The sequence below is a fragment of the Metarhizium album genome (genome assembly GCF_000804445.1).
Source record: "Metarhizium album ARSEF 1941 chromosome Unknown scaffold_5, whole genome shotgun sequence".
In the NCBI taxonomy this organism is placed as follows: Eukaryota; Fungi; Ascomycota; class Sordariomycetes; order Hypocreales; family Clavicipitaceae; genus Metarhizium; species Metarhizium album.
In genome coordinates this window covers 1,329,729-1,344,519 of record NW_024467579.1, presented here as the reverse complement: position 1 = coordinate 1,344,519, position 14,791 = coordinate 1,329,729, and the positions used below count along the sequence as shown (strand labels likewise).

At 52.5% G+C, this 14,791-nt stretch overlaps 8 protein-coding genes across 8 annotated transcripts; 5 read left to right on the top strand and 3 right to left on the bottom strand.

Annotated features, from left to right (window-relative positions):
* Window positions 1-1,964: 1,964 nt before the first annotated feature.
* On the top strand, window positions 1,965-2,705 carry MAM_03128 (Ureidoglycolate hydrolase; the record flags this gene model as incomplete). Its single annotated transcript, XM_040821927.1, has 1 exon — window positions 1,965-2,705. The coding sequence occupies one exon, from the start codon at window positions 1,965-1,967 to the stop codon at window positions 2,703-2,705; it is 741 nt and encodes a 246-aa protein (XP_040680496.1).
* A 1,496-nt stretch (window positions 2,706-4,201) lies between these two features.
* On the top strand, window positions 4,202-5,327 carry MAM_03127 (RNA ligase/cyclic nucleotide phosphodiesterase; the record flags this gene model as incomplete). The annotated part of the gene is made up of 3 exons (XM_040821926.1): window positions 4,202-4,318; window positions 4,387-4,630; window positions 4,717-5,327. 3 exons carry the CDS (start codon window positions 4,202-4,204, stop codon window positions 5,325-5,327), a joined length of 972 nt encoding a protein of 323 aa, XP_040680495.1.
* A 403-nt stretch (window positions 5,328-5,730) lies between these two features.
* MAM_03126 (Ribosomal protein L44e) lies at window positions 5,731-6,522 on the bottom strand (the record flags this gene model as incomplete). Its single annotated transcript, XM_040821925.1, has 3 exons — window positions 5,731-5,770; window positions 5,870-6,147; window positions 6,520-6,522. 3 exons carry the CDS (start codon window positions 6,520-6,522, stop codon window positions 5,731-5,733), a joined length of 321 nt encoding a protein of 106 aa, XP_040680494.1.
* Window positions 6,523-7,107: 585 nt separating this feature from the next.
* On the top strand, window positions 7,108-8,180 carry MAM_03125 (coatomer subunit epsilon; the record flags this gene model as incomplete). Its single annotated transcript, XM_040821924.1, has 4 exons — window positions 7,108-7,501; window positions 7,565-7,707; window positions 7,767-8,005; window positions 8,072-8,180. The coding sequence occupies 4 exons, from the start codon at window positions 7,108-7,110 to the stop codon at window positions 8,178-8,180; spliced, it is 885 nt and encodes a 294-aa protein (XP_040680493.1).
* Window positions 8,181-8,779: 599 nt separating this feature from the next.
* MAM_03124 (uncharacterized protein) lies at window positions 8,780-9,364 on the bottom strand (the record flags this gene model as incomplete). The annotated part of the gene is made up of 1 exon (XM_040821923.1): window positions 8,780-9,364. The coding sequence occupies one exon, from the start codon at window positions 9,362-9,364 to the stop codon at window positions 8,780-8,782; it is 585 nt and encodes a 194-aa protein (XP_040680492.1).
* Window positions 9,365-9,840: 476 nt separating this feature from the next.
* MAM_03123 (Multiprotein-bridging factor 1) lies at window positions 9,841-10,444 on the bottom strand (the record flags this gene model as incomplete). Its single annotated transcript, XM_040821922.1, has 2 exons — window positions 9,841-10,140; window positions 10,286-10,444. 2 exons carry the CDS (start codon window positions 10,442-10,444, stop codon window positions 9,841-9,843), a joined length of 459 nt encoding a protein of 152 aa, XP_040680491.1.
* Window positions 10,445-11,207: 763 nt separating this feature from the next.
* MAM_03122 (uncharacterized protein) lies at window positions 11,208-13,157 on the top strand (the record flags this gene model as incomplete). Its single annotated transcript, XM_040821921.1, has 2 exons — window positions 11,208-11,807; window positions 11,868-13,157. The coding sequence occupies 2 exons, from the start codon at window positions 11,208-11,210 to the stop codon at window positions 13,155-13,157; spliced, it is 1,890 nt and encodes a 629-aa protein (XP_040680490.1).
* An 813-nt stretch (window positions 13,158-13,970) lies between these two features.
* Window positions 13,971-14,559, top strand: MAM_03121 (DUF636 domain protein; the record flags this gene model as incomplete). The annotated part of the gene is made up of 3 exons (XM_040821920.1): window positions 13,971-14,091; window positions 14,201-14,409; window positions 14,479-14,559. The coding sequence occupies 3 exons, from the start codon at window positions 13,971-13,973 to the stop codon at window positions 14,557-14,559; spliced, it is 411 nt and encodes a 136-aa protein (XP_040680489.1).
* Window positions 14,560-14,791: the final 232 nt, after the last annotated feature.

Here is a 14,791-nt window from a genome sequence, read left to right as displayed (position 1 = left end):
ACTACTAAGATAACTATAGCTAGTACTTACTATATCTTAATAAAGCTAGTTTATTATACTTACTCTTTAAAAGCTAAGAAATAAAAAAGTAAAAAAAAAGCAGAAGAAAAACTTTATTTAAAAATTAAAAGTATAAAGCTTACTTATTAAGTAGAAAACTTTTTATAATTAGTTATTATTTATTAGTAAGTTAATATAACTTTATATTACTTTAGCTATAAAAATAACTAGTAGTTTAATAAGTTAATAAATAACTTAATATAATAAGTAAAAATAAACTCTTTAAAAAGTCTATAGTAAGTAAATATTTACTATTACTTATTATTATTAAAGCTATATTAAAGCTATAGTATTAAATACTTTATTAATAGCTTTATAAAGCTTATCTTTCTAGTAGTCTTTTAATAAGTATAGAAAAAGTAGAATTTTTTAAGAGAAAAGTTAAAAAGAAAGAGAGAGAGATAAATAAATAAATAATATATTTAATACTTTCTTAAAGCTAGTCTTTACTTTAGTTAAAGTATTAAGTAAGCTAATATTATACTATTTATATATAGCTATTTATAGCTAAAAAAACTTTAAAAAGAAGAAAAAAAGTAGAGTTATTTAAGCTCTCTTCTTTATTAGTAAATAAAGAAGAATATATTACTTTTTACTACTAGTTAAGCTTTTTTTTACTTTTAAAGCTAAGTATTTATCTCTACTTACTTTTTAAAAGCTAAGAAATAAAAAAGTAAGAAAAAAGTAGAAGAAAAACTTTATTTAGAAATTAAAAATATAAAGCTTACTTATTAAGTAGAAAACTTTTTATAATTAGCTACTATTTATTAGTAAGCTAATATAACTTTATATTACTTTAGCTATAAAAGCAATTAGTAGTTTAGTAAGTTAATAAATAACTTAATATAATATTATAGTCTGAGCTATGCTTAACCTTAATAAATGCGCTGCACTGCAATGCGCAATAGGGGGACAAGCCCGTGCAGGACCTAACCTATATAGTGCCAGATTGAGCAAGCTGTAGACAGCTTGTTCAATACGTACCCTTTTGACTCAACGGTCAGTTAAGGGGTCCGGCACACCACCGGGATGACTGCAGCTGGCACCCGCTATAGCCCAATAGGGTCAGTCTATTACATTTAAATAAGCTTCCTAGGGTCGCAGGTTCAAGCCGCACAAAAAGAGAGTGCAAGGGATACTCAACACCTGGGCTCACAAGGGCTACCGGCCACCCTTGGGGGGTGCGAGGTATAGGAGGCACAGAAGGGGGCTATATCATGGTCTGAGCTATGCTCGACCTTAATAGATGCGCTGCAATAGATGCGCTGCACTGCAATGCGCAATAGGGGGACAAGCCCGTGCAGGACCTATATAGTGTGCCAGATTATAGACAGCTTGTTCAATACGTACCCTTTTGACTCAACGGTCAGTCAAGGGGTCCGGCACACCACCGGGATGACTGCGGCTGCCACCCGCTATGGCCCAATAGGGCCAGTCCATCACATATAATAAGTAAAAATAAACTCTCTAAAAAGTCTATAGTAAGTAAATATTTACTATTACTTATTACTATTAAGGCTATATTAAGGCTATAGCGCTAAATGCCTTATTAGTAGCCTTATAAAGCCTGCCTTCCTAGCGGCCCCTTAATAAGTGCAGGGAAGGCAGAATTTTTCAAGGGGAGAGTTAGAGAGAGAGAGAGAAGGCGCGGGGCGGGGTCTTTAAGGCAGTCCCGACTCCCGACTCGGGGACCGGCGCCCCGCACACCGCCGCTCCCCAACCTCTCTTCATCCCGAGTCGATGGCTCAATCTGGTCCGTTTCATCCACCACGACTCTTTGTACACTTGAGCCTTTGTGCTGAAGCCCTGACCTGCGTCCATCTACCGCGGAGGCGATGGACAAGGACTCTGGCGGACGAGGCATCGAAAATCCCACACACCGAGGGGTCTCCCAGACCGCCGCCATGGGCGCGACGACGATGCAAGTCGACGCTGCTATCCAAGTCGCGGCCGCGGCCCTCACCGAGGAGGCATTCCAGCCGTACGGCGACGTCATCAGCAACCCGCGGCCTGACGTCCACCCATCCGCGTTCTCGTCGCGCTCGGCGTCGCTCCCCGCCAACGCCGTGTCCGCAAACCAAGGCTTCGCCATCCAATACCGCAACGTCAGCCGCGTCAGGAACCTCTACGGCCAGTCCCCCAGCGGGAGGGCCGACGCCGTCATGAGCATGTTTGTATGCTCGGCCCGTGGCCTGTCCCCCCTCAGCGCCACCCACGACAAGTTCACCGTGCGCCTGCTCGAGCGGCACCCCTTCACCACGCAGACCTTTGCTCCCGTCGCCTCCTCGGCACGGCGCTACCTCGTCGTCGTGGCGCCCAGTCTGCCTCCCAGCGGGGCCGATCGGCACCTGCCCGCCCCCGAGGCCGACGGCTTGCCCGGCAGGGGGTTGCCGCACCTCAAGGCGCTCAGGGCCTTTGTGGCCACGGACGCGCAGGCCGTGACGTATGCGCCCGGGACGTGGCACGCGCCCATGGTGGCGTTAGGGGCCCCTGGGACCACCTTGGACTTTGTCGTCTCCCAGTTTGCGAGTGGTGTCGCCGTCGAGGACTGCCAGATTGTTGAATTGGAGGCGGGGCACCGCGCCGAGGGGGGGCCGAGCCTCGTCGAGGTTGCGGTGCCGAAATCAAGATTGGAGAAGCTGTGATGCAGACACGGCTTCGCCTTTTTTCAAAATCTAGAAAGCAGTCGGCGTCCTAGCTGGGTTTGGTGGAAAACTAGACGTCATGATTCTACTTCAACCGTAGTACAGTTGGGGAGGCGACACGTTACTCAAACGCTCATGGGTGGCCCCGAAGCTGCTACGACACAGTTTCTGAATTGGAGAATTCTGGACCGCTCCAAAGGCCGCCCTTCGAAAAAGGCCAATGTCCAAAGGGCCACTCATGGCAAGTGCGCGACAGACCATGTGTCTAGCGATACAACGCCTCGCGACGCTACAACAGCGCGAGGGAACTAAACTGCTCAAGACACGGGCACCTTGCAGGGACAACGGACAGAAGATACGAGTCTTGGGTGTACCTAATACGTGGCCACTACGGACGTAAACCGTACTCGTTCTCGTGTGTAAGTCTACCTCTTTGCACACCCCGAGACAGAAAATGGAAAAACGACAAGGGTAATGGAGCAGAAGAGAAAAATTCGAGCCTACATCCGAGGCAAAGAGGACGAAATCACGATTCTCTATCCTAGGCTACAAGAGTCGGTCTCTGCAGGCTACCAAGCGGCATGACGCTAGTTTTTCTGGCCAAGGCCCCATTGGCATCCTGTTGACATTGGCAAACTGGGCACGGCGTCCACAATGGCGGTCTTGCCCTCCCTTTTCTCGTTCCTTGTCGACCAGATGGCCGCGAATCTACTTAAATCTGCGGCGAGACCGACGCCGGCGAAAGCAACGGACATGATGCTGAAAAACTTCATGTTGCAGGTGGGTTGAAAATAGAAGTCAGCGCACGACGGGGAGCTAGGGATGAAGAAACAGGTGCTGCAATGGTTTGAAGCAAAGGCCAGGAGCAAAGTTGAGGCTGGAAAAGCAAAGCGGGTTGCTCGTGATGTTTGTAATTGTAAAAAAAAGCCCCTCCAAAACGGCACGCAAGGCTTCAACTCCAAGAGGAGAACTTTGACCAACTTTGACCCGTGCAGATGGGACACGCAAATCGACAGTTAAGAGTCTTGCCAATGCTTAATTCTCAGCTTATAAGAATGCAACTGTTTGAATAAGCGAGTAGTTATAAGTAGGTAATATTATGGAGACCTACGTAAAAGCTAGAAATATAGCTGTACTCAATATCCTCTAACTGAGTGTTGTAAGTTGAGGAATTTATAGCTAGAAACTAGCCCTTCTTCTATATCAACAGCAATAGCATGACAGACTTTGCTGAAACAGCTATGCACTAGGGTTGGGGTTGAGGTTGGGGTTGGGGGATGAGCCGAAGAATAACTATTACGCATCAATACTAGGGTTAGGCGCAATTGTATACAGATCTGCGTCGACCCCAACGCCTGGCCCTCTTCATTCAACAGCACTCGAGGGGTCGGACGGTTTGTTTGCTCTGCGCCACCTTCTCACGCGCCCAATTCACAACCAACCGAGTCGCCAGCAGAGGTGCATCCTACGACCTCGACTTGGCTGCCGCAGTCCTCATGGGCTGTGAACAGGAAGACGACGCAAGCACCAGGCTGCAGCGTCTCTCTGGGATTGCCCTCCAGCCCGAAGAGAACCCTTACTCTGCCCTGATCGCCGCCTGCCGCGATGACCCGGTCTGTTGACGAGCGCTTGCCCGAGAACCAAGAAACATCCGAGCACGACTGACCGGGCGTTTCTGCAGGCCGAGATGCAGCTGCTCTACTCGGTGCACCGCACGCGGCGGAATGCCCAGCAGAGGGAGGCATTCCTCGCCTCCGACTTCAAGGGCCTCGCGATCGACCAGACCTTGCTGCGGCTGGAGCGGCCAGGCGTCGAGCCCGGCTTCACAGACGAGCGGAGCTGCTTGGTGTTTTGGGCGAGGCCGCCAGATCACGTCGTCCGCCTGGCCGCCAAGCTGCAGGACTTGCTGAGCAAAGCTGCGCCCGGTTCGTTTCTGCTCCCGTCCGTCAGCTTCGCCGTGCGGACCTGGCTGCCTGGCCGCCTGGCTGACCTCGTATACACGCGCGTGTAGGCATGTGGCTGATGCCGACGCACCGGATGCACATGACCGCCCTGGAGGTGGCCTTCTCCAAGACCTCCCGCGAGATCGGGGAGCTGGTGTCTGCCCTGGGGCCCCGCGTCGCCGACATTGCGTCCTACACCCGTCTCCATCGCGCGCGGCTCGTGAAGCCCATGGTGTGCTATGACACGTCTGCCGTTGCCGTGTCCTTTGTGCCCGCGTCTGGCGAGGAGCCGCTGTCGCCGCCGCCGACTGCTCCCGACGCGCCGCCCGACGCGGTCACCCAGGGCGACGGGTATACGTACCACCACTTGCGGCGGGATCTCTTTGACAAGGTCCACGAGGCTGGGCTGCACGTCGGCTCGCGCTATCAGGTGCCCAGTGCGCACGTCACGCTGGGTCGCTTCTTGGACGGGGCCGATCACGATACGGCCGAGAAGAGGGCCGTCTGGGTCAAGGCCATCGAGGACATTAACCAGTGGTTGGAGAAGGACGTGTGGGATAACAAGCACGCCGAGTACATTGGTGAATGGGTCGTCGGCCACGAGAAGGGCTTGGACGCCAGGAGCGGCACCTTGTGGTATGGCGGTGGCAGGACGATTTTGCTGGGTGAGGGATTCTAGAATGGGTTCCCGTGTAGACGGGTTTGCTTTGACGTTGCGATAGACCGACATGGAGCAAGCGCTGTCAGGGATATGACTTGGGCAGGAGAAGGCGTGGCTTGTTCAAATGCGTCGCGACGGGTGAATGGTCGTGACTGCACCGCAAACGGACCTTCGTGGCGGTTGGTCCTCACATTGGCTTTAAAATTCATCACATGGATTTTCGCCAACGCTCGCGCCTCGATCCCGAACCCTTGACATGAAGAATGCTCTGTTTTTTTCTCTCCTCACCCATTCCCTACGAGCAACCCTGTCCTCCCCCAAAAAACTGAGGACATGTACTCTCCTTTCGCCAGCGTCCATGATAGCCCCAAATGCCGCAAGGATAACCACGAGAAATTGAGTCAACCCCCACACAATGCACCTAGAACACCAGAGCCGCACCCTTTGTCTTCTTGTCACCACTTTTTTTTTCCCACTGTCAGCATGTCTGTTGTCCGCATCCCGCGTTGTGAAGCAGTCGCGTCAAAGTTCGGAAAAGAAAAAAAGAAAAAAAAACGTACCCCAACTCGAAGTGCTTGCATCGCTTCAGGGCCAACTGGCACTTGGTCTTGCACTTGACGCACTCCAACCTCAGGACGACCTTCTTGGTGGTCTTGGCCTTCTTGTGGAAAACGGGCTTCGTCTGACCACCGTAACCTTCCTGCTTTCGGTCATACCGGCGCTTGCCCTGGGCGAACAACGAGGCCTTGCCGGCCTTGTACTGCGTCACCTTGTGCTGGGTGTGCCTGCGGCACTCCTTGCCCTTGCAGTAGGTGTTTCGGGTCTTGGGAATGTTGACCTAGTCGCAGAAAACAAAACGTCAGCCGCTGTCGTCCGCAAAGTGCCGCCCACGTCTAGACGAGTCGCCATTCTCCAGAGGCAGGTGACACGGGATGCCACCGGTGCGCGCGACGACAGGTGTCGGGAGAATTCCAAGGTTTGGTGAAATTTTGTATTCCGCGTGCAAAAGACGGCAGTGCCAGCCGCTGATGGGAAGCGCCGTCCTCCCGCCTCGCTGCGTAAATAAAGACGAGGGTTCAGCGGCCGGGCGAGGCGAAAAAGCTGTCGTCGTGCGGCGGTGGCGTATCTCGTACCGACCGATCGATAAATCAAATCACCTCGTCACTCGGGCGTGTTGAGCTTGGGGAGTCGGGAAGAATTGAGGACCTACCATCTTGACGACGTTGTGCGGTGTCGTTGCTGCGGTGGTTTGGTGATGCAAAGTTCCCCGGCCGAAATGGAAATTTGGTAGGTTTTGGTGATTTCTCGCTTTGTGGGAAACTAGGGTAAACGGCCGTGCTTGATTGGATGCTGAGGGGAGGCCGGATCCGCTACGACCTTTGGTGCCTCGATTCCCGGGCGTGCAGTCTGAGCCTTGACGGAGGCCCCGCAATTATCCTGAACAGGTTGTCCGCAGCGCCGCTGTAAGCCCGAGGATAGAAGAACCGGGAGAGTAACTACAACGTGATGTAGAGTGCAAGTCATGGGCGTGTACAAATAACGATGGAAAAACATGAATCAACTCACCCTGCTCTATTTCGGGACCGTTCTTGTACAAAAGGCTAATCCGTCCATATGAAATCCTGGAAGACTCCGAGGTCGTGCCTCCGGGGGTACGCGCTGCGGCGGCACTGGCGTAATGTCCAAAAGCAGTTAGCTCACATTCATTGGGCGAGTCGCCATGGAAAGTTGGCAAGGCCAACAATGCATGTCCCTCTCGCCAGCCTGGGAACAGACAACAAAATCACAAGACGCTGTCATGGATCCCTATTCCGCAGAAGGTGAATTGATCAACATTCACAACCATTTCCACCAGGGCCAATACCAGGAAGTGGTCGATTTCGATACCTCGTCCTTCTCTGCCGACAATGCTCTCCCCGCGCGCGTCCTAGTCCTGCGGGCTCGCATCGCACTCGGCCAAGCCGAGGATGTCCTCGCAGAGATCAAGGGCGAAACGGTGCCGGATCTTGAAGTCGTGGGTGCCTACGCCGAATATAGTCTGGGAAACACCAATGCTGCGCTGGCGACCGTGGAGAGGCTGGCCTCAGCGGCGGCTGACAATGTCACGGTCCAAGTTATAGGCGGGACTGTCCTGCAGGCTGCTGGCAAGTCGGAGGAGGCCGTCGCCCTGTTGTCACAACACCAAGGAAGCCGTATGTTGTTTTTGGGAGCGCTCGAGTCATTGATTGAACGGAAAAGCTGACACGACGAGGTAGTGGAGGCTGTCGCCTTGATTGTCCAGATCCATCTTCAGCACAATCGAACCGACCTCGCGATCAAGGAAGTTACCGCCGCCAGAAGATGGGCACAAGACAGCTTGTTGGTGAATCTTGCCGAGTCCTGGGTTGGACTGAGAGTGGTTGGTGGCGACGTCTTTTCCCCCGAGACGAAAGCCGCGTGAAGCTGACGGGGTCGTAGGGCGGTGAGAAGTACCAGCAAGCATTCTACGTCTACGAGGAGCTCGCCCAAGCTCCCTCAACGACTTCGATACGGAGTCTCGTCTCACAGGCCGTCTGCGAACTACATCTCGGTCGCTTGGAGGAAGCACAAGTCGCGCTGGAGCAGGCCTTGAAGAAGGACCCGGAGTACATTGAAGCCATTGCGAATATGCTGGTTTTGACTGTAATTTCCGGCAGAGATGCATCCGAGTATGCTGCGTACGTCCATCATTCTTCAGGAATCTCATTTCATTGGTCTTTAGTTTGTGGTACTAATCGGAGCAGGTCACTCAAAAAGGCCGACCCCAATCATGCATTGCTGGTTGATTTGGAGGGAAAAAGCGCCTTGTTCGACCAGGCGGCAACCAAGTATCGCGCAAAGGTGTCTTCGTAGAGCATGTCTGTCAGGTCGACATCTATGAGCATAATGAAATAGACGCGCACGGCTGCGCGGATTAAAAGTATCGAATGGAATACGGCAACTTCACCCTGGACGTGATTGTGCCTTGTAACACGAGGCCCTTGATCAAATGGGCACCACGGCGACTCACCTTGCTCTTTCCGTAAACGTCAATGACTATTCAGAATGGATACAAAATCTTCCAATGTCCAATATACCCTCGTTGTGTTCGATTCAGCCTAGGGTAGCACCTAAGCCAAACTTTGCGGAGCCAGTATTCGTGACTTGTTGTTTGTCGTCTCCTTCAAAGAAATCATCCAAGTCCGACATGGCTCGCTCCAGGGATGACAGCGCCTGACTGTGCCTCCTTTGGGAAGACGTGACTATCGTCGCTCTGGATTGTCTAAACTAGGAGCGTGTTTTCAAGGTCAGCGCTTCAGCGACTACACTAGCAAGCCTCTTGACCGCCATGGCATCGGACCTAACCTGAAACTGGATTCGTCTGCCACCGATCCCTGGCCATTTCCATTTCGCTCAGGAGGTGCACGTTCGAGCTCGTCATCCGAGATGGCCAGGTAAGAGCGGACGTTATCCTAAAACGTCCCCACCTCTTCCGGATCTCGCTGGATGAATGGAACTACTTCACGGCCACCCGACTTCGTCATTGCGGCGTCGTGCTCTCTGGCTTCAGACCCCTTCCTACTGTGCCTCGAGCCGTCTTGTGGCCCTCTTGAAACGTCGGGTGCTGATGGCCGAGAAGAAGAGCCGACTATCGAAATGTTTGGTCTCTGATGTTCCGATGACGGTGGCTTCTCGGGGTCCAGGCACCTCACTAGGGGCGCGTTTGTGAAGTAGTTCTTGTACTTGAGAAATGTCAACGAGTAATCTTCGACATCGCTTGCCCCAGAAGCACTGTGGCTGCGGCTCTGGAACTCATGGAAAGTTGATACAGAGCCTGCGGAGAGATCGCGTGTCATGTCAACGGTGTTCGTTCGTGGGGACCATGGCTGACTATTGGAGGAGGACTCTAGCCAGGCGACAATGGATTTGACTGATCGGCAGCCGTTTCTGTCCGGGACAACTTTGAAAGGAGTCCGCATGTCTTGTTGGGAAGTTGTCGATGAAAAGCCGTTGGACGGTGGCTTGACGGGTTCAGGCGTGTTGATTGTCGTGTCCATGGTGATGGGTGATGCTTGAGAACTGTCACGGTAAGGCAAGGGTGCTCTCCATTTTGTGGATTGCGAGAGAAGCTGTTTGTTTCACGACAAGACCAATGGCTCTAGGAACTGGCCACAAAAATAAAAAACCGGCCGTTGCCAGCTGGCATGACTGTCGCCGTGAACCGTTACGACTGCAGCGAAACCGAGTGCACAGTCCGCTTGCCAAGCGGGTTACGTGGCTCAGGGCAGAAACGTATGTTTAGTTGGTCAATTTCCTTTGATGCGGATATTTTTCTCTTCTGCTCGCTCTATACCCAGTCTATAGGCTCCCACGTTGCCTCCGGAACCCCGTGTTCCCGGACCCGGTTCAATCAAGGATTCAAACGATTCAAACTCAGATGCCCCAGCCATTCGCTATAATTGACGTCGTGGATAAACATTTAATTTATCTTTTTTTTATTACTTGCTTCTCTGGCCCGTCAAGAATTATGTCGTTACTTCTTGTTAGGAAACTTGGGAGCGCCAATGTCGGCGCCACGCAATTTGACGTTCAGCACACGCTCCATGCTCGCGAGGACCTTTTGATCGGGAGCGGCAGATCCTCGTTCAAAGTCGGCAACAATGCCCTGTGTGGTGTTGCATCGGGTCGCGAGATCCTTTTGTGTCATCTTGGGCTCCATCTTTAGTCGTGCGGCGGAGATGGTGTCGCCCACCAGCTTGCCAACAGTGTTGGGCTTGATAATGTCGTCGGATCGGTCGACCTTGGTCAAGCGCTGACCCTCAGCACCGGCAGCCTGTTCCATGCGACTTTTAGTTACACTACTTGAGCGGAGTCACCGCGTATATGACTTGTCCATGACAAGGTGAAGCCTCAAGGCAGCCGCGGTGTCATGTTGCGCCAATGGTCCGCGCGGACCATGGCAGAGTATGGTTACGTACAGCGTTGGAAGAAGCATACTTCTTCTCGGTGCCGACAACAGCGCCGCTTCGTGCGGCAGCGTTCAAAGCACTCTTGCCACGGATGACAGTCTCGCGCTGCGAGGCACCAGGACCACGGGTCTTGCTGCCAATCTTGGTGACTTGGTCCCAGTCAGACATGGTGAAAGACGGGGGACTAACGAGATCGCGAAGGCGGCGAGGATGCGGTATGAAGAAGAACGAAATGTGCTTGGCGGCTGCGCTAATTCAATTATCCAGAAGGGATTCGGGTGCGTTCCAACGTGGTGAGTCTGGTGACTATTGCAGGTCTGTGTGACGGGACAAGTCTGGTTCTCCGGTTGGGAGAGTTGAAGTAACGTTATATGGGGACGATGAGCGTATGAGGTGGACTCGAGTCAATCGGCGAAGGCGAAGATCAAGGGCCCTTAGTGGATAAAGCGCCACTGTGGCTTAGATGGAAGGTGCTAGAGACCTGCTGCCGTGCTCAAAACGATCCAGACTCAAGTGCCTGGCGGACCCACAAGAGCACAAAGACTTGAGACACTTTCAGCGGATGACTAGCCGCTGTAAATTTGCGCGCGGGCCGCTGAACGCGCTGGAACTACGTACTTCTCAAGTAATTCCTGCCAGCGCGGATGCCCCCTGTTGCCACCGGCACAGCATGTGGTCGCTGCGCTGCTGGTTGCGGTTCATTTGTATTGACATCATGACATCTGGCGGCACCTTGATGGCTCAACAGCGTGACGGATCAACTCGTCGCGGCCCGCCTTTCAGCGAGGGCAGCGTTTTCAAAGCTCTCCTCCTCCATCCTCACATTCCTGCTCTCTTGTCCTCTCTCACCCTGGGCGGGCTTGCGTACGCCCGACCAGTTCTAGGCACGGGAGTGTCATAGTCCTGTCCCGTTTCCGTTTCCGCTCCTACCATGGATGGAGTGTTTGAAGAATCGTCATGGTCACAGATAATTCAAATCATTGATGGAGCCGACCGCATCCTTCACCGTGGACCTCATCTATTTCTTGCGTTTGCCCTTGTTTCACTGTATTATGCGTTGGTGGGAAGCTGGCTGGACCTACTTCTCAGCGCCGCTGCTATCGGTCTTGGACATCACCGTGCCCTTCTGACGTTTACATCCTACTTTGGAAGATCCTTGTCTACTGTTACGATATCGATTGCTGGCGCCATTGCTATAGGCCTCGTGTCAATTCGTCGCTTCTTAAACCCGAACCCGGTTTTGAAGGGTCCCGCGCAGCCATATTTGATACCTTGCAAGACAACTCACACACGGCTATTCCCCAAGAAACATGCATTTGGATATTCTTATTTGGTCGTGGGAATACCCGTGGGAAGCACTGGTGACTTTCATGGGATTTTGACGATTGATTATCAATCCTGCGGCTCCTGGGATCTCTTGAGCAAGTTGTTTCGAGGCGGATGGTACACTGTGAACAATGCCGATTATTTGCAAAGGGGCGTCAGCGCTCATGGGCTTCGAGGTAAGTTGGATGAGTATCTCAAGTCTCAGGTAAGACTCCATGGACAAAATGGCCCGTCAATAGTGAAGCAATAAGCTGAGGAAAAGTAGGGTGTCGAGCCGTCTGTCTTTCCTCATGCTTACCTAGTTACTGCTGCAAGGTTCCTCGGCTACCACTTCAACCCGGTTTCTTTCTGGTATCTGTATTCAGAGGACAAGATTCTGTCTGCCATGGTGCTCGAAGTAAACAATACGTTTGACGAGAGACGTCCATATCTGCTTTGCGGATTCTCACCTGGTTCCCAGCATCACACGGGACCAGGGCGTGAGGATACCACACCGTCTCGCGTGAAAGGTTCTTGGGCGAAGGATTTTCATGTTTCGCCATTCAACTCGCGAAAGGGAGCGTACTCATTGACCGCGAGCGATCCACTTGGTCCCGGGATGACAGGTTTTCGCGGCATTGACATTACCATCAACCTAAGCTCCTCGAAAGGCCATTCCAAGCTGGTTACTAGACTTGTTTCGCAGGGAGAAGCTATCCACCCGGCTTCCATGGGCCCAGTAGCCGAAATGAGATTTCTGTTGAGGTGGTTTTGGGTTGGATTTGCAACCTTGCCAAGAATCGTCAAAGAGGCTGCGACACTTTTCTTCAGGCGCGAGCTTCATGTATGGTACAGACCTGAACCTCGCAAGGAAAGCCTTGGGAGACATGCGTCAAAGACAGAACGACAACTCGAGGTCGCCTTTCGCAGCTACCTGAAATTCCTAGTTGAACAGTGCCAGAAATCCATGTCGGTCAGGTATGTCTCGAGTGGGATCCTCTCGAACCTGGAGGAGACATTCACGTCACCTTCCCGGGACGGCTCAGTCGAAGAAGATGGAGGGACTCTAGAACTCAAAGTCCTCACGCCACTTTTCTATACCCGTTTCGTGCATTATGCGCACGACTTCGAAGCTGTCTTCACTGAATTCATGGATAGTGCTACCATTTGGGTGAGCAAGCCGCATCTGTTGCCAGACTTGTTTTTAAAGAAAGCTTCACCGACTCTGCAATCCGCCAGTATGATGGACTACTTGTCACTCACATTAATACGAATTTTGCGGCGTCGACCAGATAGGATCCCCAGCGTTTCGACATCTGCGGACACCAAGACGGATGAGCCCTCGATTGTTGATATTCGAGACTTTGGGATTTCTTCCATGGACGCTTACATTCTAGAACATGCTCAGCCGACACTCAAGGCAACATATCGGTCAACCCTGCTCCGCATGTTTGTCGCTGACCACTTGGCCATGGGCAACGTGGCCTTGTTGGAATTTTGCATCCTCCTCTGGAGAATTGGAATTGCTTCAGCTTGTGCGACAGTATTGAGACAGGTGGCAACCTATTTGCGGTGACGTGGAACGGGTCCGGCCCGAACGTTGCACAAACCTGGCCCTTGCTACCGAAAAGGACCTATCTGTATCCGTATCTACAGAGTAGGGGCGATGGTTCGAGACATGCCGCAGTATCCGTAATGTCGACATCGACGGCATCGGCAAAAATGGAGCGTTGGCCCAATTCGGCTTCTATCCTTCCAAATAGTCGGCAGACAAATACTTTGCGCATGGAAACGAGCCAATGCCAAGTCGACTGTCACGCCCGCCCGTGGCATGTGTGATGTGCCAGCCGAGTCGAGCAATAAAAACACAAATACTCGGGGCAAACGAAACACTCGCTGTACTCCGTACGGAGTATCATGTACCCATCCATCTCGTTTGCATCGGCGAACATCTCAGACCGCATCGTCTCTTGCCTCCCAGGAAAAATGCCGCAGGCATCGCCAGCAAGCCGGATGAGACAATAACGAACCGGCCCATCACCTCCACATCCAACATGCGCAAACCGCCTAAACAAAGCAGATCGCAAAAGGCATCCACGTCATCTGCCCCACCGGAGCTTCTTTGCAACCAGCAGCTCAAGCTATTGTCGTCGAGCCGTACTGCGACCGGAGGTATCCATCCCATCAGGCAGCCCGGCCTATCAAGTCGTCACTTACCCCACCATTGCGGCAAGCCTTTTGGCGGTATAAAGAGTCGAGAACAGCCCGCCGCGACGCATTTTGCTCCTCCCGCCATTCCTCGCAGCAAATCTCATCCTCAGACGCTCGATCCAACTCTGTATCTACTTCCCCAAGACAGGCCATAGGTCAGACTGCGACGCCGCCCAAAATGCCTCTCTCCGGACACTGCCTCTGCAAAGCCGTCACCTACTCGGCCGACGTCGAAGCTCCCATCCTCACGGGCTACGACCACTGCGACGACTGCCAGCGCCAGAGCGGCTCTACCTACTGTACGTGCCGACTCGCTCTCGCAGTCAACCTGAACATGGAGCCCTCGTCTCCAATCCTCCCTCCGCAACCCGCCGCGCCGCACTCCCACTGACCACAATCTGCCTGCAGCCCTTGTCGCCGTCGTCCCCAAAGACAAGCTCACCATCAATGGCCCCGTCAAGAAATGGACCGGCAAAGGCTCCTCCGGAAAAGACGTCCATCGCCTTTTCTGCTCCGAGTGTGGCTCCCCAATTGCCCATGACCCCGACGCTGCTCCCGAGATCATTGCTCTAAAGGCCGGTACTTTGGACTCGGAGCTCAAGAAGAATCTGAAGCCGGTAGGTTGCAGTGCTCCCCCGTCCCCTCATCAACGGACTGAAGTGCCACAGTGAGCTAATGCGTTTCAGGACACTGAAATCTGGACAGTCGGAAAGCTGCCATTCTGCCAGGAGCACTTGGCCAAGCCATTCAAACACATGCCTGAGTAGTGTTGGCATTTAGTCGAGGGATGAAGAGTGCCGCGGTGATGTATTAATAAATCAATGTTCAAAATCGTTGGCGAAACTGCGACGGAAAAGTAACAGGCTCAACTCTGTCCAAAATCCAAAGTAAATCGCGACACTTGGGCTTCGAATTGACTCGCTTGGGGACATGTTTGCATCTCGGCTGGTCTGACACTGAAACCAGCCACATTGTGTGAGGCCAATCATGTTGCGGCGA